Below are 22,715 nucleotides of genomic sequence, written 5' to 3'. Positions count from 1 at the left end.
TTTTTTACACAAAAAAATAACATTCTGAAAATTTGAAGAGATTTCAATTAAAATAAGGGGTACCTCCCATACAAAATTTTCAATTGGCTCAAAAACGAATATTTTGTATGGGAGGTACTCTTGATTTTGGTTGAAATTTCTCCAAACCCTCCGAATGTTATTTGTGAAAAAAATAACCTGTGCAAAGTTTCACGCCATTAAGGTAGCATACAGACATGGCTCCCATACAAAAATCCAAATTTGTTGTGACTTTAGTTATGAAAAGTGTTTCAAAAATAATCTTTATGGCAAAATTAACGTCAGACATATTTTTATAGTATTTTGTTGGAAAATAGAATACTTTCAAATGTCGTACAAATGGGTTCATCATGAAAGTGTGAAAAATCTTTTCTTGGCTACTTCTGCTATTAAATTAAAGAATATTTCGTTGCCAAAGTTGAAAAATATTTTTTGGTCTCGAACTTTACGCCGCTTGAAAGACTTGAAGAATCGAGCAAATATTATTTTGAACTTTCTTAATAAAATACGCAACTACCACCGTGCGGAAAAGTTCGTCTTACTCCCGTAAGACTCTTTATTTTTATGTAAAAATAAAGTTCGGAAGAAAAAAATGTAAATAGTATGTAAATGTAGTTATATAAAGAACACATGAACATTTCGAAAGAACACATAAATATTTCGTTTTTTTGTAATCTAAATAAAACGTATTTTCAAAACAATATCATTTCATCGCTGATAGGTTTTGTAATTAAACAGCGTGCGTGTTGCTCTTCGCCTGACCCTTTAGCATGGCCTTCATACTTTTGTAGAGAGAGTATTGTATGATCAACAAGTAGAAAAAGAAGGCTGAAATGTGGAAAATTTAAATTAATCGGTTATTTTATATGGGTAATTATGCAATTTTTTACCTGTTACACAAAGATATAGAATAAAAGTAATGATTTTTGGTCCATTTGTATATGAAAATAAATAAAAAGACGCGTTGATGCTGAAAAGTATCGCCACAATAATCGAGAAGAACGATTGGATGATTCCTGGTATCATAAATTTTGGTCTTCCCTGAAATTGCAGAATTTAATTAGAGAAATGATAAAAAATTGCTGTAAAATCCCTTATACATGCATGAAATCATAAACGTATTCATAAAGAATCAAATTGCAAATAAAACTTACAGCAAGTATACCCAAAAGGAATGTGATGGAAAGGACTATGCAAATACCTGCAAAAAATTGTGAATCGCTTTAAGTTTGATTCCCGAAGTCAAAACTGGTGCTGCAAATATGACTTACAGTTCAAAAACGCCAAAAACTCCGGTGGTACAGTTACATAGGTTTTTTCTCTCGTTCCTCTGAGTTGGAAGCTAACGAAAATTCGATAATATTTTTTTAAAATTTTTAATTTTTTTTTGTGGAAAATGAAATCTCTGAACTTTCTTACAAAATATCTCTTTGATCTGTATTGAGAATCGTGTATGTAAAATAGATCCGAAAAAATACATCCAATACACCCATCATAATGCCGGAAGTCTCTAAATCGATGTAACCACAACAATTTTTCACAGTTAGACACGGCATTTTGAATTTTGTTTCAATCAATAAACTCGATTAATCAAAATTAAATTCCAAAATATTCAAATAATTTCTGTTTGGTTCGAAATGAGTGAATTTTTTCAAATCTCAACTCGTCTGAATTCAAACGACCACAATACGTAAATAAACTCCGTAGAATGGACCAAATACAAAAGAATTCAAAAATTCGCACAAGCGCAGTTGCTTGAATTCGGAAGACCGGCGACAGTCAGTCTGCGACACTAACACATATGCACAATTGAACGATTATCCATTCCAGTGCGTGCTATAGCATCCACGCGTAACAAAGAAATGTATCACATACATTTGGCACTATGTAGTATGTACTCATTTTGAAATTGTGGATGAAACGAGAAGTGATGTATTGAAGGAATGACGAGCGTTGTTTACAAAACATAAACACAACAGATTCTTAATATGTGCAGATACTATGGCACCAATACCATCCTGTTTTGTTTCACTCAAATCGGTATTCCGTATAAATTCTATCTGCTTGGAAACGTTCACCATTGGGTTATATGAATGAAGTGACTGTTTGTTTGATGTAATGAGAGTTCATTGCTTCACAATGTTAAAGTTGAAAGATTGCCAAGTTGTCAATAAACAGTACTTTTATGATCATGTTGTCTGTAGACTACAATAAAACTACAGACTGTAGTTAATGCATGAAAAATTGTTGTATTCTATCGTTAAATATTGCGTTGACCTATATTTGACGCACAGCGAGCGTATTTTTTTCTGAAAATATAAAAGATATGCTGTTTTTAACTAGATTTGAATAAAAAATTGCAATAATTTTCGATTTGTAACAAATGTTTTATTAAATTCTTCAAAATTCAGTCATATTTTCATCAGATTCCATCTGATTTCCACTAAACTATGACGATATTCTTTACACATGGCATTTTCCTTAGAAGAGATATGGATAGGTGTATGGATATGAGTAAGCTGTTGCGTATGGTGACGGCACATATGAAGCACGAGCTGCAAAGTATGGAGATGGAGCTGCGGCGGCTACAAGTGGTGCGGGTGCTGCGGCTACGAACGGAGCTGCAGCAGACACGACTGGTGCTGCAAATGGAGTGGCAACTGCGTGATTGATTGCGTGTGCATTGTACGATGTGGCAAAAGGCACAATTGCTCCAAATGTAGCCGAGAAGAACATGGCCAGAACGACGAAGATCTGGAAAAAAACGAAATTTTTGTTATTTATTGCACTTGATTCACTTGATTTTTACATAAAACACTATGAATAATACTCACAATGCTTGTTGATGCCATTTTAAATTGAATAATAAATCAGATGGTCACTGTTGAAGCGATGGAATTGATTTGATATCAAATGACAGTGGTCATTACGCTTTTATACACTCCAAAAACCCACTACAAATCACATTTTAGCAAAACAATCACGATGTGTGAACGTTATATGCAGACGTATTACGACTATGAACTATGCATATTGATTAGCTTCTTCATTGGCATTAAACGGTATTGACTTCAGTAAGTCAATAGTTGCAGTTACTTTTACTATTCATTTGAGAAACATGTGCAATTACCAATAAATTCACCTTTTTTTAATGTTCAAATGTTACTTAAACTTTTTGAAATCAATCCGTGTAGCATGAGTGTGGATGCAACGTGTGTTCATCGAAAATCGATTTATATTCATACCGTTCTTCCATTGAACAACAGTGTTACAGCGAAATTAATGAGGCACACACTTGGGCTGACGATTTGTTTACAAATGAAATATATGACAAAATCAAGGTCGGCTCTCATTACATAAATACTTGAAATAGATCATTTCATACGATTTATTTGCAGTTATTAGCACATTGACCCGGTTAAGAAAAGGCATTTTTGTGACGTAAATAGTGTCTTTTACAATCAGTTTGCCGCAATGAAGCAAAAAGCACAAAATAATGATAGATATATGTGATTTCATTTCCACATGGATTGGGTGGGAATGGAAGAAGCAAACAAATTGTATCCAAAAATTCAATTTCATTTGAGCTTATTGTTATTCATTGAATAACGACTGTAATTTGAACTATTTCGTCGCTCCAATTGATGACATGCCAATATATTTTCAATAATGGCGAAAAAAGTGAAATTGGATCACCGAATATATGTGTGAAAACCCCGAGAAATTGAATGTTCCGAACTAAAGTTGATTGAAAGTAGGTTTCCAACCAATCTTTTCCTCGACTTTCTTTTCTTCAGTTTATTCGCAGAGATTCATGCTGAGAATAAAAGTGGGAATGACCACACTTTCAAACTTGTGCTTACTAAATGCACTTACTCGTAAGAAAGAGTCGAAGGGTGTCTTCGGTGAACATCCTACTTCGCCGACGACAATTCTCAATTTTCTTTTATCAGATAGTTACCAAAGACATGAGGGCGAAAATGTGGTTCCACCTTAATGTGGATCCCAGTTTGTTTCAATTAAATTCTTTCATGCTTTGATACCTTTTTGCAAAAGGCATCATAAACAAAGTTGTTCAACTTTGGTTAGAAATAACCAATTTGGGTTCCGAAAAAAGACAACCAAGTTTGTGACTGTTTTTTTCCAAAGAAAATTACTTTATGAATAAATAGGAATAAACATGCAAAATCGACAACATCCACCGATATCCATGGCAACCCATATGGGTTGACGGTTGATTTGCTTTGGAAACATGCACCTGTATTAAATCGATAAGCTCATTTGTATGCGATTTATTGGTGTTTTTTTGGGGAATGACGCTTCATTCATTACGGTCATATTGAGCAGGAAACATCACTTTTATTCTCCCGGTTGAATAATTTCCGATTTGTGTGGCGAAAAATGGCCCAAAATACAGATGAGTTAAAAATACGAATGAGGTAAAGAAAATTATATTTTTTAAAGATTTTTTAAGTTCTTTACAAAAATGTTCATTACCTTTTTTATTGTTCGTAAACAGTATGACGAGAGAAAATCTAATTAATCTATGCAAAAAGAATAAACTCTATTTAACGCCGTATTTGAATGATGTTCTGTATTTGCATTATCAAGGTGAGTTAACTTGTTTATCAAACATTTCTTTGGACATGAAACGTTTGGACGAAAATGTTGAATATTATTCCAGGATACCGAAAAATTGAAAATCTCGACGAATTCATTGGAGTAAAGTGTTTATGGTTGGAGTGTAATGCGATATCTGAAATATCTGGGTTGGAAAATCAACGGGAATTGCGCTGTTTGTATTTGCACAACAATTTTATTCGGGTAAATTCAATTCAATTTCAAAGAACAAGTCCAACAAAAAAAATTTAATTTATTTAACGATATTTTGTGGCCAAAAATTGTTATTTTTTTCTCTCTTCAATAGAAAATTGAAAATCTCGATAATTGCATGCATCTCGATACCCTGAATTTATCACACAATTACATAAAATCAATTGAAAATTGTAATTCAACAATATTACCAAATTTGAATACGCTAAATCTATCGCACAATTCTTTGTGTGCCATTGATGGACTGGAAGAATTGATTCAGTGTAAAAACCTATCCGTTTTGGATATTTCACATAATCGCATTGAAGACGTATTGATTGTGAAAATTTTATCACAAATACCCGAATTGAGAGTGCTTACGTTGACTGGAAATCCGGTTATAAATGAAATTCCATCGTATCGGAAAACATTGACCGTGGAATGTGTAAGTAAATTTTCACATTTTTTCAAGAGCGAGAGATTTTTAAGAGAATTGAAATTATTCTCGTTAAAGAATTTTTTTTGTCGTTGTTAAGGGTTATCAATTTTGAATTTAAAATCAAAATTGAGATAACCACCGATTCACATTGACCATAGTAAAAGTTAAGTAATCGTCTAATCGATACCGTTGAGTTCATTAAAATTCGTACAAGTTTACACGTACTAAAAGATAAATGTCGAATTGCGAACTGGCGAAAAAGCATCGACAAATTAATTGCTACCAATTTCGAAGAGTATCAATACATTTAACAGATATAAGTTGGCAAGAAAACCGAGTCAAAATTTCGTTAAAAATCACATAAATTCAAATTTGTTTTGCCTTCATTTCAATAAGTTTGGTTTTGTTTTCTATGGAACCTTCCGTAATCAAATCTTGTCTACCAGTTTTCTATTAGAAGGTTTTGTAGACCAGCGGGTCGCGTACCATCATTTCTACTACCACTGCTCTAACTATAATTCAAACACACTCTTTGTTTCCATCAAAATGAACAAATTCTTTCTTTTTTTAGAAAAATCTGACCTACTTGGATAGTCGTCCGGTTTTCGAGAAGGATCGTGCATGTGCTGAAGCTTGGTATGAGCGACAGACAATTTTTTTTTGTCAATAAATAATACATTTATTTTATATTAGGAAGCGTGGTGGTTATGAAGAAGAGAAACAAGAAAAATTGAAATGGAAAGCCGCACAGCAGAAGAAAGTTTTCGACAGTGTACGAGGTGAGTGGAGTTAAAATGGTCATGGAAGAACGACTGAGCTGAACATATTCTTCTTGTATTTGAATTATTCATTTTTAAATTTTATATTGTATAAAATCTTGTCCTATTTTGTTAATCGAAGTTTCAATAATGCATGTTATATTCCAGCTACTCTAAAATTTCGTCAAAACCTACATACAAGGAAATCGTCATCGGTATGTATGCATTGAGCACTGTTCAATGTTCAATATCCAATTGGCACTTATTAGCCGCAATAAAATTTTCAATCATTCCAGCAATCAATCGATGCCGATGACAACAGTTGCACAAATGTCCCATGCGCTGAGTCCAATATCAACGAAATAATAGAGAATGTGGAAAATGCTATAAAAACAACTATATTTGGCGAACAGATTAATAATACGGAATCGGAGTCAATATGTGCAGATGCCGATAGTGAAGTAGATTTCAATGAAAGAACCATTCCCTGCGATTCGAATGAGACTATTTCTCTGCAGACACTTGAAAACGAAGACAACTCAAAGTTATTGACAATGGTCGAACCCAGTGTGATGACTTCCAACATTGACGTAGCCGAATACAAAAAATATAATACAAATATTCTAAATATTTGTATTGAATCAGAAAATGGGAATGGATCTACTGCTGATCGAACTGAAGACAGAAATGGCACACCAAACTCATCAAAACCAATCATGATCGAGGTGCTCTCGGATTCAGATTCAAGTGATTCATCAAAAGTTGACGATCCAAGCAATTCGAATGACAGCAGAAAAGCTACGGATAGTATTGAGATAATCGATTCTATGGAACAAACACCGGTTGGTTTCAGTGATAATAATTACACTGCCGATCCAATTCATGACAGCAACGAGACCAAATCGAATAAAAATTCCATAACCTTCTATTGTGGAAATTTGGACGCGTTGAAGGGAACTGACAGTGGTTCTGATTGCAGCATTGAAGAGATCTAAAAATATTGTGTAATTTGACGAGAAAAAATGTGGACATCGTGAGAAAATGTTAGAATTGAATAAATGAGAAAATTCAATTAAATGAAAAAAAAAAATGTTTTATTTGATTAATGTTGTACTTTAAACAGTTTAATTTGTATGCACAGAAAAGTTCACTAAATTAAGTTGTAATCCGAATCGCAATTCTGCCAAACAATTGTCAATGCAACAGAGAACGTTCCCTTTCGCAAATCAACATTAATGTTGTTTTTCTCGCTCTCACTGCTGCACGAACTAGGCTACCATAACTGCACAAAGACAGCGTTCGTATTGTGATATGTGACACTTAGCACGTTGCGCACAATTAGTCGGTGTTTGTATTCTCAATCGTACGATAGCAAGTGCTTTGCGGTGTTTCATATTTATTGAAATTCTCTCTTTTAATTCATTTTGGTGCATCAATTCATATCAAAGGCCGATCTGGTCATTGGAATACAATTTCCACGATTTTTTTTTTTGGGTAAATAAAGAATTTTTTTCCACAAAAAATAGATTTGTGTCGGTGTGTTGGTTGAGTGGCTAATTGCTTTGCATACATTCAATTCGTATGGTTTTGTGAATTAATGTGTTTGTTGTTGCTTTTTTGACGTTTAGTACAGGGAACAGTTGTACGTCACACAATCTGTATGTATTTTTGGCGCGCAAATCCTTCAACATAATTGCATTTTTCTTTCATTGATTTTTCTCTGTTTTATTGTCTGTTGTTTTTCTGTGTCATTTTCATTTATTGAATGACATGTTCGCATTGAATTGGAATAACTTCGTGGTGTATTTACACAGAGTATTATTAAATCATTAGAGCTACCGTAAGAGGTGTGACAAACATACAAAATACCGAGTTAAATATTCAAAATCCATTTGGCCACTCGATTTGTGACGCAAAATCTGTCTTTTTTGATATCAATAGGAATTATATAAAATGCCACCAAAGCGTCCACATTTGCCGCGAACAGACGGCGAGACGGTCAAACGAAACAAAATTGTCGATCCATATTGTTGGCTGTGCCATGGCAACGACACCAATATCAACTGTTCAAAATGTATCCGGTCATACCATTCGACGTGCATTAGCTTGAAGTCAGCAATTGATGTGTCGACGTTCAAGTATAAATGCAATACATGCATTAAAATGGATGTGGCCGCATCCGAATATTCGAAAAGGTGATTTTCTCAACAGTATTTTCATGATATTTTGACAATTTTTTGATGTATTCTATTTTTTATCAAAGGAGAGAAAATGTGGAAACAGTGAACGGGTTGCTGAAGCATGTAACAAAACGACTCGAGGAAGATGTCGAGGTTAGTATGCTGCGGTATGCGGTAAACAAAGTTATGACTTTTCGAACACATAGCGCTAATAGAGAGTTGGGCTGTCGGATGTTCAGTTCTCTCCGGGGAACTTTTTCTCCAATGCCAAAACTGGCACTTTACCTTATTCATCTCTTTTTCGTTTATTTCAATTTTCAGTTCGTACGTTTTATCGATTTTTTCGAAGAAAATGAGACAAAAGTATCCGATGCGGGTCTTGTCAATGTATTTGGCTTGGAATACACCAGAACCAAAGTGGAATCGGCAGGCTACAAAACAACGTTGGAACATCTAAACGATATACGATGGATTCGTCACAATGTCTCTGTTATTGCAAATTGTCCAGGTAACTGCGATTTTTCTGTATTTTTTTGGCCATCCCACAACAGAATAAAGAGCAAGTGCTGATCGCATTTCATTGTATATTTTATCAACTAAAATCGAAATTTAAAATGTCTATCGAACTTTATCAATACAGAAATTCTTCGTATGGTGAAAAGGCTTGAAAAATTCTGCATCAAAGAGGTGTACGACATAGAAATGTGTGCAAAATGTTTTGATGCTTCGAACACAGAAGAAAATTGGTTTGCTCAAGTGTGTAGTCCGCCGCATATCCTGGTATTAACTATTTTCTTAATTTATACATTTTCAATCGAATGAAAATTGATCAAGTTACCTCTGATAGGTTTGGGCGAGAGAGTCTGGTCATCGTCCGTATAAGCCAGCTAAAGTGATCGGTTCCACCAGCGAAACAAAGATTGACATTCGATTTTTTGGTGATCATGACAGAGCATTGGTGCCGCCAACCAATTGTTATCTCTATTCCAAACAAAATCCAAACCATCGAAGCGATGATAAAACCCGTATGGAGCTCATCAAAAGTTTGGAGGTAAGTTTTTATTTCTTCACACCTTTCGCAAGGTTTTTTTCTTTCAATCAATTTTGGTGTTTTTTAAATTGTGATGAGATCATTAATGGAATCGTTTTTTATCTTATAGGAGGTTGATATGTATATTAAAAATATACAGCGCAAGCACGGTTCGTTTTTGATAACATCTGAACCGAAAATTGAATTCAATGTCAAAAAAATTGCAAAGTATCTGTCAAATTTGATACCTGGTCTAGAACTACCGCCCAATTACACGTTAAAACGTAAGCCAAATTACTTGGCCATCCGTAATACATGCAGTAAAACTCCGTCCGTAAATCGGTCGAACGTGATAAGCAAAGCGTCAGTACAGCCAAAACGAGAGCTAAGACTTGTCATTGAACGTGTTGAAACGATTGCAAGACTGCAAAAATATTTGCACAGAAGCGATTCCGAACCAAATGAAATGGATTGCGATTTGGTGTCGGAGCATCAAAGCGAAGCTGAACATCCGGAAATTGACGATAATGTGAGCGAAGCAATTACCGACGATAACATGACTGAAACGTCTAATACTCAATTAATTGGCATTTTCATCGAGCCAGCATTGGCCGATGAAATTCCATCCATCGTCCAAGATATAAGTACGGTGGAAATGACATCAACCACATCATTCCTCGACGACAGTGAAACTGAAGACATTGTCGAAGAAACCATTCAAAGCGATCCACAACTGATGACTATGGATGAAATTCCAGCCGATGAGGATGAAAATCTGATAGATCGAATTTATGAACAACAACAAGAAGAAGCATTAAACGTATCGGACTTATTGGACAATGGCTACGAAATCGAGTTAAATGACATGGTGCCATTGGCACAGTCAACTCCATTCAAAGCAATAGGCTCAAACAAACATTACGATACGGCTCACACGTTGGTGGCCGAAAACAATGACACCGACATTGCAGCGCTACAGGCCAAGCTCGACGACTTGCAACAACGCTATGAACAATCAAAGGTCACCATCGAAAGTCTTGAAGTACAAGTGGCGCGTTCAACATCGGAACTCGAGGCAGAGAAGAAGGAAAATGCCAGATTGATGGCTGACATTGATAAAGCGATCGAAGAAACAAAGAATAAAATTTGGTGTACAATCTGCAAAAATGAAATAAAAATTCGTAATTCCTGCACTCTTTACTATCCAGTATGCAGGAAACAATGCCTGATTGCATTATGGTAAATAAACTGGAGATAAGAAAATATTCATTTTTTTAAAAAACAATTTTTTGGTTTCTTTTTCAGGGCAAAGTCCACGGAAGCCGAAACCGATTTGAATGACCCTCCGGAGATAGCCAACAATGAGGTACTTTTTTGGTCAAATTTTTCGATTTTTCAAGTCATTTGTATCTTTTTCTCTTTCATCGTTTAGACTTCGGCTGTAGACACACATATGGCGACACAATTATGGATCGATCAATTACAAAACAGTCAGCCACTTGTAAGTTCAATTCAAAACACCTCACGTTCAGTAACTGAAATTTCTTGGTACTAGTTGCAATTTTGTATTTTGGGAAATGGCAAACAATCGACGCAACCAACAGCTTTTTTTCTTTATTCATTTCGATACAATACATTCACACTGTAAATAAGTACGATTCAACATGATTTTTGGAGCATTGAGTATTTGCCGTGTCGACTGAAAATTCGGGCATTGCATTAATGCATTAACCACTGTTTATGTTCAAAAATTGCGCTTTTTTTCACTATTGGTTATATCCAACTGTATCCAACACACACTCAATTGCCTCAATTTTCCCCAGTTCATTTCCTCAATTCAGTCAACTGCTGACATCAGCGCGATTGTACGAACGTTCGAGTTTGCGATTCTTTTAAAAAAATGTTCTCTTCATTGCCACTAGACAATATTTTTCATAGCCTATGTTTGTTTTGTGCATCCAATTTCTAATAAAAATGTTTGTTTTTTAGACACCTGACACAGAAGTGGAAGGAGATCATGAAGATCTAATGGAAAATTTTCTTCGCAATTGCTAGCCGTTTCATTTCCGAACACATCGCATCAATCGAAACTGACATTTAAAACGTTTATCGAAAATTTTGAATTGAATTGTGATTCTTCGATAAAGATTGAATTCAAACTAGATTTAAGAAACAGGTTTGGCAAGAACTGTCAAGACCATAAAAATTGCATGTCAACAAAGACACCGATATACAAATAGTGTGTAAAAATTGCTCGTGTCTATGTTTGATCAGACACTTTTCCCATTTTAGACATAAGTAATATTGTTGGTATTCAACCAGTATGATAAGACGCAATCTGTTTTTATTGAACACCAAATCAAGTAATGTATCTCAAGAGAATGTAAAACGAAGTTCACTAAGCACTTTGATGATTTACTTTGGATATGCGTGTCCGTGACGACAAGCACCGAAAATGTGTCGTAAAAATATGCATGCCCCCAATGGTCATGCATTACCGTATTTTGTCGCATTGCAAATTCTTGGGTTTAGATTTGGTGCATACATTCAGTTAAAACGCATGTGTCGATAGACTTTAACATATTACCATTTCCACTTATTACTTTTGGGCACACTGGTGTGCGAAAGGTACATTTTGAATCAAACATAAAATCACGAATTGAACAAAAGATTGAAGTACAGAAAAGTGGATATACTATTTATAAAAATTCGAATAAAATGGAAGCGAAGAATGACCCAGAAATAATAATATTAAAATGTTAATTTTGTTAAAAAAAAATCCAATTTTTGGTTTAATAGATATAAACGAAGTATAAGTTAGAAAGCTATCTCCTGATATCTTCATGTCTTTTATCTGCTTCAAATTTCATTCACACAAATGGAAATTTTGATGAATTCCGTTGAGAAAAAAATACGGCCTTGAAAAGATTTTATATTTGTTCGTTAAAGTTTTCGAATTTCATGAAAGTATTGCGATACTTGCCAGAAGTGAATCTATTCGGACTTCTTCTCGCCAAAATTAATATTTTTAGCGTAAAAAGTGACCACAGAACTATATATATCGAATGCATATTCCACGAACTGGACACTGGAATGTAAACATTTTGATACAGCGAATATCTTATATCAAGTTATTCGCAAATTAATAGATATGAATTGATCATTTTGTTCAAGTTTCAAGTTGCATTTATATTTTGTTGTCTGTTTTTAACAACGAAAACTTTAAAATGTTCAAATTTTCCAGAAAATGGTTGGCTGAATACAAGAAAACGGAAAACCCATCTCTATTGCGTGGGATAGCGAAAGCATTTTGGAAGCACATACTCTTAGTATTTATTTTGTGTTTTATGTACAACATTGTTCTTCAAATATTTTTTCCGTTTTTTCTAAAAGGCTTTTTATCTCATTTTCGGTAATTTTCAACCATTTTAAAGCATCACATTCAAAACCAATTTAAGAATTATGATTTCATTGTAGTGAAAATCCAAATTTGTTGCTAAACAATGGTTTCAAGTATGGCACAGCATTGCTGATTCTTTACGTAATAAATGGGATGTGTCTTCAACATTTCATTTTCTATGCCAATCATCTTGGAATGAAAGTGAATGTAGCGGTGTGTAATCTCTCTAAAATGGTTTGCTGCTTTTTCATGTATTTATTGAATTAGAATGTATATAATTTCAGTCTCTACTCTCAGAAAACTCAGATGTTAAAATTCAAAGTAATCAAAGGAAAATGCCATTTTAACATGGAGAAATTTTGTCACATGGTAAAGTGCTATTTTGTCTACAACAAATTTCTTTGTGGGTAAAATGGCATTTTAACATGTGACAAAATATCTCCATGGTAAAATGACGACAAAATGCCATTTTAACACGAGGGAATTTTTTCACATGTTAAAATGCCATTTTACCCACAAAGAAATTTGTTGTAGGCAAAATAGCATTTTACCATGTGACAAAATTTCTCCATGTTAAAATGGCATTTTCCTCTGATTACTTTGAATTTTAACATCTGAGTTTTCTGAGAGTACGTCTATCGCAAAGAGCCTTAAGCCAAATATCACCAGCAAAACTAGTTAATTTTTTATCAAATGATGTCAGGTGTTTTAATTTGATATTTTTCCCTCTACATTCATTGTGGACATCTCCAATACTGGTAATAATATTTATATACATTTTGTGGCAACAAATTCAATGGGCTGGCGTACTTGGGGTTGCCGTGATTTTACTCTCAACAGCAATTCAAAGTAAATATTATTTCCGATTTAATGAAATGTTGTCATTCATTATATATTTTTTCAATTAAATAGATTACATAGCAAAAAATTCAGCCAAATATCATTTTGAAACTGCATCACGAACTGATGAACGTGTTCGATTTATGGATGAAAGTATTTCTGGCATTCAAGTGATCAAAATGTTTGGATGGGAAAAATCAGTTGAAAAAATTATCAACAACGCCAGAAGAGCCGAACTAAAAATGGTGTTGAAAAAAGGCTATTCCCTGGGAATTTTTATCGAGTTTTGGTGCTGGATGTTGGCGTTGCGCTTGAATTTGATTCACCATACGCTTTACTATCGCAAGAAGGTGGAACGTTTCGACAAATGGCTGAAGCCCTTGGATCACAAGAATATGATCATTTGCTTTCAATGGCCAAAAATAAATGAACATTGTTTATTATTTTCTGTCATTAGTTTATTTTATGAAAAATATAGACTATGTTTGAGCGTTAAAATACGAATTTTCACTTGGATTCAATCAAAGATTTGATTTCGATTTTGTTGCCGTTTTCTATAAGTTGAATTCTGTCTTGACGCTTGGAAATTGCAATATTGCGATCAGTCAACCCCTTGGAATTGTCGGCAAAATGTAATTCAATATCCTCTAAGGATCGATTTTCCGTTTCTGGTAAAATGTTGTACGCCACCATAAGACCGAAGAAGGAAATGCAAGTGAACATCAACGATATACCCGGCAAAGAGAGTGTTGTTTCTACCCACCAAACATTTGTTGTGGCAAATTCATTCATTATAGGGCATATGTTGACGATCAATATTGGGGTCGGATTTGTATGTAGTTTCAGTCAAATACAACGTCACAATGGAAAGAAAAAAGTGAAAAAACAATTCAATTAGACTGATATGAGAAATATTGACTTGATTCATAATCATCAATACTAATGAATAGTCACAATACACTTACCTACGGGATAAATTTTAGTGTGCCTCATATGAGTCCCGTACAGCACCAAGGCCACAATACTCAAGCCCAGCTAAGTAACAAAACGTTACAAGTATTATTGTTTAATTTTATCTTAATCCTACATCGACTTAAAAACTATTCATCATCGGAAACTTCGAGCACGTAATCGTCGTCACTGTCGCTATCATCGGCATTAACAGCATTTTCTACATCATTTCCATGATTTTGTGCTTGTTGTTCGCGGTGTTCTCTCGATAGCTGCGGATGCACATCTATGCCTTGCACAATACAAAGACCTATAATCGAAATCATAAGCAACAATTGTTATAAGACAAAATAATTGATTCATTGTTTTCAATCTGTAGTACAATACCTTTGTATAAAATGCAAACAGCTGCGACAATATCGCGATGCCAAACAGTTTTCAGTTGATGTGGATGACGATCATCGATCCATTCGTTGTCATCGTTTAGACGCCATTTTTTGAAACTTATAGTAAGTTTGGACACTAAACCATATGACATTTTTGGATCTTGATTGCGTCGTTGAACATCAGCCTTTACACTTTGGCGCTGTTGTTGGTATTCTCGATTGCTTTTCTTGCTGATCACGGTTTTTCCCAGTAGCCAAATGTTTGTCACTTCACCACTTGGTATACAATGTTGACACACTTTGTATCTGTCCTTCTTCGTTCTTCGATCGAATGGGCGAAAGCACTTGCCACATGTTTGTGATGTATTGAATTCATCCACATACCGTATGATGCAATTTCCCAACTTGTTGAAGCTTCGTACCAATCGACGTACACCTGGGCATCGCAATCGCTTCTTGATACCAATCGGTGAATTGGGGGCCATCTGCGCTGCACCAATGAAAATCAAGCATGCCTTTTTCAACGTAAGCCATGCTGCAATCAGATCGGAAGCACGATTTTCTTCGATGTACTTGTCCAATCGCTGTCGAAGGTATTTTCGAGATGAATACACCGACATTCCTCGTTGCATCATTTTCACACGATGTTCGATGTAACACATCCAATGTGAACGTTCTTTGGCCGATGGATAAAATGCATATCGCTTGCGATCGTCTTGTTCCAATTTGGTGAATTCTTCAATCAATTTGTCGATTTTGCGCTTACGTTTTCCATACTTGGCATGCCAGTGGTATTTCGGACCGTCGATTGTGATGTTTTCCTATGTGAGAAATAAACAATCGAAGAATTGTTATATGAGTTAAACAGATGATGTGATTGTAAATCACAAACAATGAACAAATTGTACTTAATACCTCGATGCCAGATTTTATGTGCTTGCGTACGGTCGCATTCCATGTGCGAACACCTGGATCCATTCCTAGCACAAATTTGAATTCATTGTTGTTGAATTTATCATTGATTTGCTCATTGGTTAATTCGATTATTGGCCGTTCTGGTTTGACAAAACACAATGAAATTGCAACACTGTCGGTGAGAATTGCATAATCAAACGCCTTGCCACCGCCGATTTTCAGAATCTTCGGCATATTGAAGATTTTATCCCAATATGTAGCTGGATCGTCGCTGTACATTTCCTTTGAGATACTTTTCGGTTGTCCAAACCATCCTTTTGTCAACTTCAATGCACCCAGTTTGCGCGCAAATTCATAAAAAAGGTGGAAATCGATTCGAATGTGTTTCATTTCGAAATCGTGCAATGGAATGACTCGAAAGTTCTTGATATATGGTGGCCGTGCAATTCGTGGTGGGGTCGGATTCTTTTTGGCTTTCCTATCTCGCCAGTACTGCCGCCATTGTTCATTCAACAAGGTATATCTGACATGATGATCAAAAATTTGCCGTTGAATATGAATGAATACCGGAATGGTTTGAAACCAGTGTTCTTTAACCCGATCATGGAATTTCTCGCCAACTGGTATTCCGATCAATTTCGCTTGATCCAAAAGCAGATTCACATTCGCACTAGTTCTCATAATGTTGTTGAACATAACCGATTTGGTGGCGTTTTTTACATCGATTTCGGTGATATTGTTACCAAGCACTAAATTCAGTTCAAAACGCTTCAATACGAAAAACTTACGTATGCGACTGTAACTCCAAACCTTGATGTTGTTTTTCAAATTGGTCGTGTATTGTTTGAAGAGTTCATTGAAAGCGTTTCCCATGCCTGCACGCTTTGGCCATTGAAAATTTCGGACGACTCTTTCAATTATTTGTCTGAACTCGAGCGGCAATTTGTGCTTGTGCTCATTCAGAACAGATGTGAAACATTTTTCAATCAATTTGTACCCATTTCCGGCAAAAAATCCTTGATTATCTTCGTCAAAGGCTTTGTTGACTTCAAATAAAACCAACAAAGATGCTAAAACCGAAATGACCGTAGCTGTTTCACACCAGTAAATTGTCCAGTTCAGAACCGCTTCTCGGTACTCAGGGCGCAAGCATTGATTCAATGTCAACTTGACATTTTTGAAATTTCCATTGAGTGCACGTTTTCGCTTCATGTCGACGAAAGTGTTTTCACTGTATCGAAAAAGAAGAAAAAGTAACAAAAATTGCATTAAATAATTGCATAAACTTGACTTAAAACACTTAATAATTTCATTTGAACGAAAAACACACGATTCAGCACAAAATGATAAACAAATATATGCTGGACAAAGAGACGATCATCTTACCGTTGCAATGAATTCCGCTAAACTGAATTCAGATGACAAATTTGATGTCGTCGTAGTGCAAATATTCGCCTATTCGAAAATCAGAATCGAATCCGACTTCAAACTAACAACAAAAATCCAAATAATAAATGCATTGATCAAATGTGGAGCACCCCAAATCTTTCGATCGTACGACTGACACAAATGATTTAATGATGAATTTCGATTCCTCACGTCTTTAGTTTGTGAATGTTGTGTTATTTGTATAAAAACAAAAACAATCACAAAATGCAGGCGTAAATAAATCTATTCTTTGCAAACACAAATCCTCTATATTAAAATTCCAAGAAAGAAACCGATTGTATGAAACGACTGTGACGATGTGATGCGATGCACGATGATTACGAGGAGATTTTTTTGAATGTAAACAAATGATGTTCGCCGTCGATGTGACACACACCGCAGCCAACTGTAAAATGTCACACATATTCAAATAAGTTTCGAATTCGAAGTTCGAATTTGCATTCATGGCATGGAATAAAAAAAATAATTGCAATAATAAACGTTTGAAAAAATTCTGTTACCGAAACTAAAATCAAATCGCACAAATCTCTGTATGTATACAAATTGTCTTTTTTTTATTTGCGTCAAACGAATAATTAGAATTGGAAAACAAAATTAAAACTTAACGTTGTATTGAGTCGGGTTCACATTATGCCGTACAATGCGTAATCTGTGTGCCTATAATCAACCTTCAATTTTACACGAAAATAACCACCAAAACGGGTCAAAACGTTACATTTTTCAGCGTTAAAATGGATAAAAAACGTTACAATTTTGTTAGCTGGGTATGTTATAGTAGGTTTTATTTCCGATGAACATGAAAACTGAAAGCATGGAAATTGCCATGCCACAAGCGATGCCACGAGATCTAATAAATTCGAAAGATAGAGAGATCGAAAAGTACAGTGCAACAATGAACTTCCAATGAAAAATAAAATAATACTTACTTGAATGAAAACAATTCGGAAGTGAGAGTGAATGGAATTCCCAGCAGACCGCACGTTGTGAAATAGCTCCATGTCATCAAACATATCATTGGAATGTTCTCGAGTGACTTGTTGTTCAATTGAAATGGTTTGCGATTAGCTTGATCGAAAGAAATAAAACCCGAAGGTAAGTAAGTGAATCCGAACCATGTGATGGTCGCACTAGAAACCAATACAGCTGACATGCAAAATAGGTAAAGTCGCCGTTTGCCCGTGAACCTAACCAAGAGCATCATAGTCAAGGTTCCTGCAGCGGAAAAAAATGATTGAATGGTCATTGCATGGTCTGGTTTAATAGGACTGTTATAGGCTTTAAATATTTGCAACATATACGGTCTCATTGCCATAATGCCTGTAAATGGCATCAGGAAAAAGAGCGTGATAATAATGAAGAGCGGTTTTAGCGTTGATTTTCGTTTTAATTCGGCAAACTTTTCACTCATGGTTGGCAGCGCATGAGTGCATGCTAAATCTTGTTTGATGCAAGTGTAACATGATTTTGATCGTTCACTTTGTCGCTGTAAATCTTCGAATTCTTGAGCTACAGCTTCATATGGCACCCATCCTCGCAGGCGGCGGAGCGACACTTTGGCCGCAGCAGTTCGGTTCTTCGAGAGGAGAAATTGTGGTGTTTCGGGAAGCAACTACAAAGAAGAACATCTTACTTTTGAATTTGAAAGCAAAATTATGAGTACACAGCCGAAGTCATGAAGTTTGTCATCATCAGACTGAAAACTCACAAAGAAAACAGCAATTGCTGTAATTAACGGTAGGTTTGCACAAATAAAGCACACTTTTCGCCAAGACATCATCGTATTCAATGAATAAATCATGACAATTCCACATGAAATACAAATGTCACCATAACCAAAAAAAAGAGATCGATATGAAGGCTCACTGAAAGAAAAAAACAATATTGTTTTAATTAAAATGCAATTTGAGCACCAAATAATTATTAAAATTCAAGACATTTTCTCACCAAATTTCAGCCAAATAATTTATGCTACTGGATTGCATCAATCCATACGAAATTCCAGTAAGCGCGAAGCCGACAAATAATTGACGAACGGTAGATGCCATATAAATTATCCAATATCCGATTACCAATGGAATACTCATCATTAAAAATGATAATCTCCGGCCAATTTTATCTGCAAAATAGATTCCGAGTATTCTAAAGGGTTTTTTATAGAATGATATGTTGGCATAGTGTACCTGTGACAAATCCCGATAATAAACCTCCAAACAATATGAAAATAGTCCCAAATGAGCCTTTATGGAATTGAATCATTCGTCAAAATACTGATTTTCTGATCAATACAGTTGGTTTTATTTATACGGACTACTCACCTATCCATGATGCTTGAGCAGAGGTTATAGTTAGGAATTCACTTTTATTGTGTTCATTACCAAGTGTTGTCAAAGCAGGAATTACAATTCCTGGCAATGCAAGGCAAAGATCAAATGTAAATATGTGCATATGTTTAACTGTCGCAGCCACAAACTAAAAATTAACACAAAAATGGTGTAAAACTTCACATTGATGATCGAAAATTAAAATTTAAATGATAAAAAATTTGCGGACTTGCCTGCGAAAAAAAACGCCGAAAGTTGTATTGGTCATCGTTACGGTTGTTTTGGAATTCCATTGTTTCACTCCTTATAGTTTCTCTCTTTTTACTGAATGTGGATTGACTTAACAAATGTGCAATATTCTAAATGTTTTCAAGAATAGAGGGGATATGAAAGAAAAAAATGCTATCTCATTTTGAAAAGATTTTTAAGTGAAATACCAGAAATCTATACCAGTGACCGGTTCGCGTATAGTTCTATACTTGCCTGAATAAGTCGAGCGATATTGTTATACAGCCGCAAACGCAAGAGACGCATCGCCGTTCACTCTATTTACTCCATACATATGTTCGTGTGCGATGGGGTTGATGCGTCTGCGTCCATTGTTTGTATAGATATCATGTATAGAAATATACGCGAACCTGTCCCTGATCAATACATGAATATCATATTTTTTAAATTTGAATTTAACAGGTTTGTATTGCTAATTTTCGTAATATTATTTGAATAATTCATTTCCTTTTTGCATGTGCAGCAAAATCTGTCATTCTGTTTGGAGAATCACCCTATGTTGGCTACCGTCAGAGTATTTATTGAAAAGTAGAAATACAAGTTTACTTTAAAATTCCTAAAAAAAACTTTACCCGAGAATTCGGCTTTCCAATTGGACTTTGTATAAAAGAGTCTTTGTTTTTGCTATACTCTTGTTAGTATATCTCGTTTGACGCCTTAAATATATTTAAGAATAAAATGTCTTACATCCGTAAGATGAACTTTTCCGCACTGTGATCAAAAACATGCATTTACTACATATCTTTTATTGGAAATCTGAACTCACGAAAAAACTGAATCTGAAATTAGTTTTGGGCAAGGTTTTGCGATACAAATAACTTTCGACGCAATTTTTTTAACTAAAAATGGACATTTTTGTATGGAATCAATGGCTGTATGATATCGAAATGACCTGTGATATTTTGCACAGGGTTTTTTTTTCACAAGATGCTAACATTCTGAAAATTTGAAGAAATATCAATAGAATTTGGGGGTACCTTCCATACAAAATTTTCGTTTTAGTGCGAAAAATCCAAAATTTTGTTTGTGAAGTACGTAATATGCATTGAAATTTCTTTGTATGGAAAGTGTGTCGAAAATTATTTGTATCGCAAAACTAACGTCATATTCGGTTCACTCGTGCCAAAAAAAAAACCAATACATATTTTTGAGTGTTTAAGAATACATTAAATATCACTTTTTTGGATGAGCATCACACCATACATGACACTTCACTGTATCAACCAAAGGCGCTCAAAATCTAATGGTTTCTATTCCTCGCGACCTCCAATCATCATATAAAGTTAGATTTTGAATTAATTTTCTTATAGAGTACGCACATACATTAAGACATCGAAAAATCGACTGATTCATATTCCCTGGCTCCGAAAACACCCAGTGTTAAGTATTTAGAAATACGTTTGAATAATTTGAAAGTTAGTAAAAGACTAACAATTTATCGCAAATCTGGCACAGTGCTGCCTCTGACAGCTGCCGAGTAAACTATATCAACATTGCATTGCGAGCGAAAGCTGTTTACATATAAAGTAATGTGGTAAACAAGACAGGTGGCTACTTGGAGCTGTCAAGACAGCGTATGAAGACTATGATCCGTCAAAATTTTTAGGGTTTTTTCTATAGAATGAACAAAAATAAAACACTGTGATATTTTTTTAGTTTTTATGGTTGATAATAATTGTACCAAAAATTCTCGTACCAAGAACCACGCCCATCCCTCTCAATACATCACTCAAAATCTAATGATTTCTATTCATTCCGACCGCCATCAATCATCCTGTACAGTCAGATTTTGAATAACTTTTCTGGGGGGAGAGTTATCGTGTTCACAAATTTTGCGTACAGAGGACAACGTACGATGTAGAAGCGACCCACAACAGCCATGCTCAAAATGGCCTCAGAAACGTCCAGAAAACATGTTTTTAGGGTGTCGTAAATTTTGACCCATTGCAATACTTTCACACTAGGTGTGCGCGGAAAAGTAAAAGAGCATATAAATATTCCGACATATACATCTAACAAGCAAAACCCATCAAATTACGTGTGATACACGTTCCAATACAATAAGTGTCAATTACAAATGTCATTCACAAGAAAGTAGAAAAAAAATGATCGGATTTTAAAAATCGGTCATTTAAAAACATTTCCTTCAACTTTTATTTGATTTTCGTTTTTTATTTATTGTGGAAATGGTAATAATTGTTTTGCTTCAAACATTTTCAAAATATGTTCTCGAAAAATGGTCGAATAATCAAAGTCTTTCATAAAAAAACTGGTGAGAATTGAATTAGTTCTGAGTTTATGCGTCCTGGGATCATGGCCAAGGATGAGTGAGGTTGCATACGCAATTGCAAATGGTCCACATGATGTTTTATCCTGTTGTTTTGTCTTTCGGTCAACATAAGTGACATGTTTATAGTTGGGATAGCGCTTTTTTATAAGAAGCATTTGTTCCTTTTTAAGGCGTTGGTGGTCATAGACGAAAATCGTTCGATCATCTGCTTTATAAAATATGCACATCAAATGGCCTGGCACAGTGTTGTTGCTTGGTTTTGCGTATAAAATTTGGACATCGTTGCTAGTGGCATTATGAATGGGATAGAATTCGGGATATTGGCAGAAATTAACGGCGACCATGTCAAATTCGGTAGTGGCTGCAACTAAATTTATAAAAAGATTTACGGCTTGGTAGCTAAAGAGGTAATTCGGAGTCTTGAGCACTTTCAATACACTTGGATTGATTTTGGTTAGAGCGGCAGAAATATAATGAATATCCAAACGATCACGTCTATTTTGAAGAGAGAGTGAAAGAGAAAATCAATTTTTTTATGTCTTTAAATAATTTCTTTCGTCTTACCGTGGAAATGGCATTAGTTCCCTTTTTCGAAACATTTCAAATATATGTTCTCGTAACAAAATCGATTTATCCGA

The 22,715-nt window shown here is 35.0% G+C and overlaps 7 protein-coding genes and 1 long non-coding RNA gene across 9 annotated transcripts; 2 read left to right on the top strand and 6 right to left on the bottom strand.

Moving 5' to 3' along the window:
• Positions 1–543: 543 nt before the first annotated feature.
• Positions 544–1,700, bottom strand: LOC116340418. Its single transcript, XM_031766898.1, has 5 exons — positions 1,438–1,700; positions 1,290–1,360; positions 1,173–1,219; positions 909–1,059; positions 544–846 (listed from the first exon to the last, which is right to left on the bottom strand). Exons 1-5 carry the CDS (start codon positions 1,572–1,574, stop codon positions 749–751), a joined length of 504 nt encoding a protein of 167 aa, XP_031622758.1. The 5' UTR covers positions 1,575–1,700; the 3' UTR covers positions 544–748.
• Positions 1,701–2,384: 684 nt separating this feature from the next.
• Positions 2,385–2,964, bottom strand: LOC116340413 (cuticle protein 16.5-like). The gene is made up of 2 exons (XM_031766892.1): positions 2,853–2,964; positions 2,385–2,772 (listed from the first exon to the last, which is right to left on the bottom strand). Exons 1-2 carry the CDS (start codon positions 2,868–2,870, stop codon positions 2,500–2,502), a joined length of 291 nt encoding a protein of 96 aa, XP_031622752.1. The 5' UTR covers positions 2,871–2,964; the 3' UTR covers positions 2,385–2,499.
• A 1,385-nt stretch (positions 2,965–4,349) lies between these two features.
• LOC116340388 (dynein assembly factor 1, axonemal homolog) lies at positions 4,350–7,022 on the top strand. Its single transcript, XM_031766858.1, has 8 exons — positions 4,350–4,457; positions 4,538–4,629; positions 4,703–4,842; positions 4,946–5,275; positions 5,841–5,905; positions 5,963–6,048; positions 6,196–6,242; positions 6,324–7,022. Exons 1-8 carry the CDS (start codon positions 4,420–4,422, stop codon positions 7,020–7,022), a joined length of 1,497 nt encoding a protein of 498 aa, XP_031622718.1. The 5' UTR covers positions 4,350–4,419.
• A 357-nt stretch (positions 7,023–7,379) lies between these two features.
• Positions 7,380–11,994, top strand: LOC116340390 (zinc finger MYND domain-containing protein 11-like). Of its 2 annotated transcripts, none has more exons than XM_031766861.1 (10): positions 7,380–7,521; positions 7,969–8,222; positions 8,291–8,360; positions 8,529–8,715; positions 8,848–8,987; positions 9,055–9,258; positions 9,368–10,476; positions 10,543–10,603; positions 10,670–10,738; positions 11,227–11,994. In XM_031766861.1, the coding sequence occupies exons 2-10, from the start codon at positions 7,981–7,983 to the stop codon at positions 11,290–11,292; spliced, it is 2,148 nt and encodes a 715-aa protein (XP_031622721.1). In that variant the 5' UTR covers positions 7,380–7,521; positions 7,969–7,980; the 3' UTR covers positions 11,293–11,994. The 2 variants fall into 2 exon arrangements, with proteins under 2 accessions (XP_031622721.1, XP_031622722.1); XM_031766862.1 differs by lacking the exon at positions 7,380–7,521 and adding an exon at positions 7,765–7,874.
• Positions 11,995–13,999: 2,005 nt separating this feature from the next.
• Positions 14,000–15,435, bottom strand: LOC116340394. Its single transcript, XM_031766870.1, has 3 exons — positions 14,816–15,435; positions 14,443–14,738; positions 14,000–14,232 (listed from the first exon to the last, which is right to left on the bottom strand). The coding sequence occupies exons 1-2, from the start codon at positions 15,432–15,434 to the stop codon at positions 14,578–14,580; spliced, it is 780 nt and encodes a 259-aa protein (XP_031622730.1). The 5' UTR covers position 15,435; the 3' UTR covers positions 14,000–14,232; positions 14,443–14,577.
• Positions 15,436–17,703: 2,268 nt separating this feature from the next.
• On the bottom strand, positions 17,704–19,202 carry LOC116340406 (facilitated trehalose transporter Tret1-like). The gene is made up of 4 exons (XM_031766885.1): positions 19,123–19,202; positions 18,884–19,040; positions 18,105–18,787; positions 17,704–18,025 (listed from the first exon to the last, which is right to left on the bottom strand). Exons 1-4 carry the CDS (start codon positions 19,158–19,160, stop codon positions 17,935–17,937), a joined length of 969 nt encoding a protein of 322 aa, XP_031622745.1. The 5' UTR covers positions 19,161–19,202; the 3' UTR covers positions 17,704–17,934.
• Positions 19,203–19,216: 14 nt separating this feature from the next.
• On the bottom strand, positions 19,217–19,635 carry LOC116340405. The gene is made up of 3 exons (XR_004201085.1): positions 19,494–19,635; positions 19,359–19,415; positions 19,217–19,294 (listed from the first exon to the last, which is right to left on the bottom strand). It is a non-coding gene; the product is annotated as an uncharacterized LOC116340405 (long non-coding RNA).
• Positions 19,636–21,914: 2,279 nt separating this feature from the next.
• Positions 21,915–22,709, bottom strand: LOC116340409. The gene is made up of 2 exons (XM_031766889.1): positions 22,642–22,709; positions 21,915–22,572 (listed from the first exon to the last, which is right to left on the bottom strand). The coding sequence occupies exons 1-2, from the start codon at positions 22,674–22,676 to the stop codon at positions 21,963–21,965; spliced, it is 645 nt and encodes a 214-aa protein (XP_031622749.1). The 5' UTR covers positions 22,677–22,709; the 3' UTR covers positions 21,915–21,962.
• Between the last annotated feature and the right edge of the window lie 6 nt (positions 22,710–22,715).

The sequence above is a fragment of the Contarinia nasturtii genome, unplaced genomic scaffold (assembly GCF_009176525.2).
Source record: "Contarinia nasturtii isolate CC-2019 unplaced genomic scaffold, AAFC_CNas_1.1 Cnas_scaffold_676, whole genome shotgun sequence".
Classification (NCBI taxonomy): Eukaryota; Metazoa; Arthropoda; class Insecta; order Diptera; family Cecidomyiidae; genus Contarinia; species Contarinia nasturtii.
This window is presented reverse-complemented; position numbering and strand designations above follow the sequence as displayed.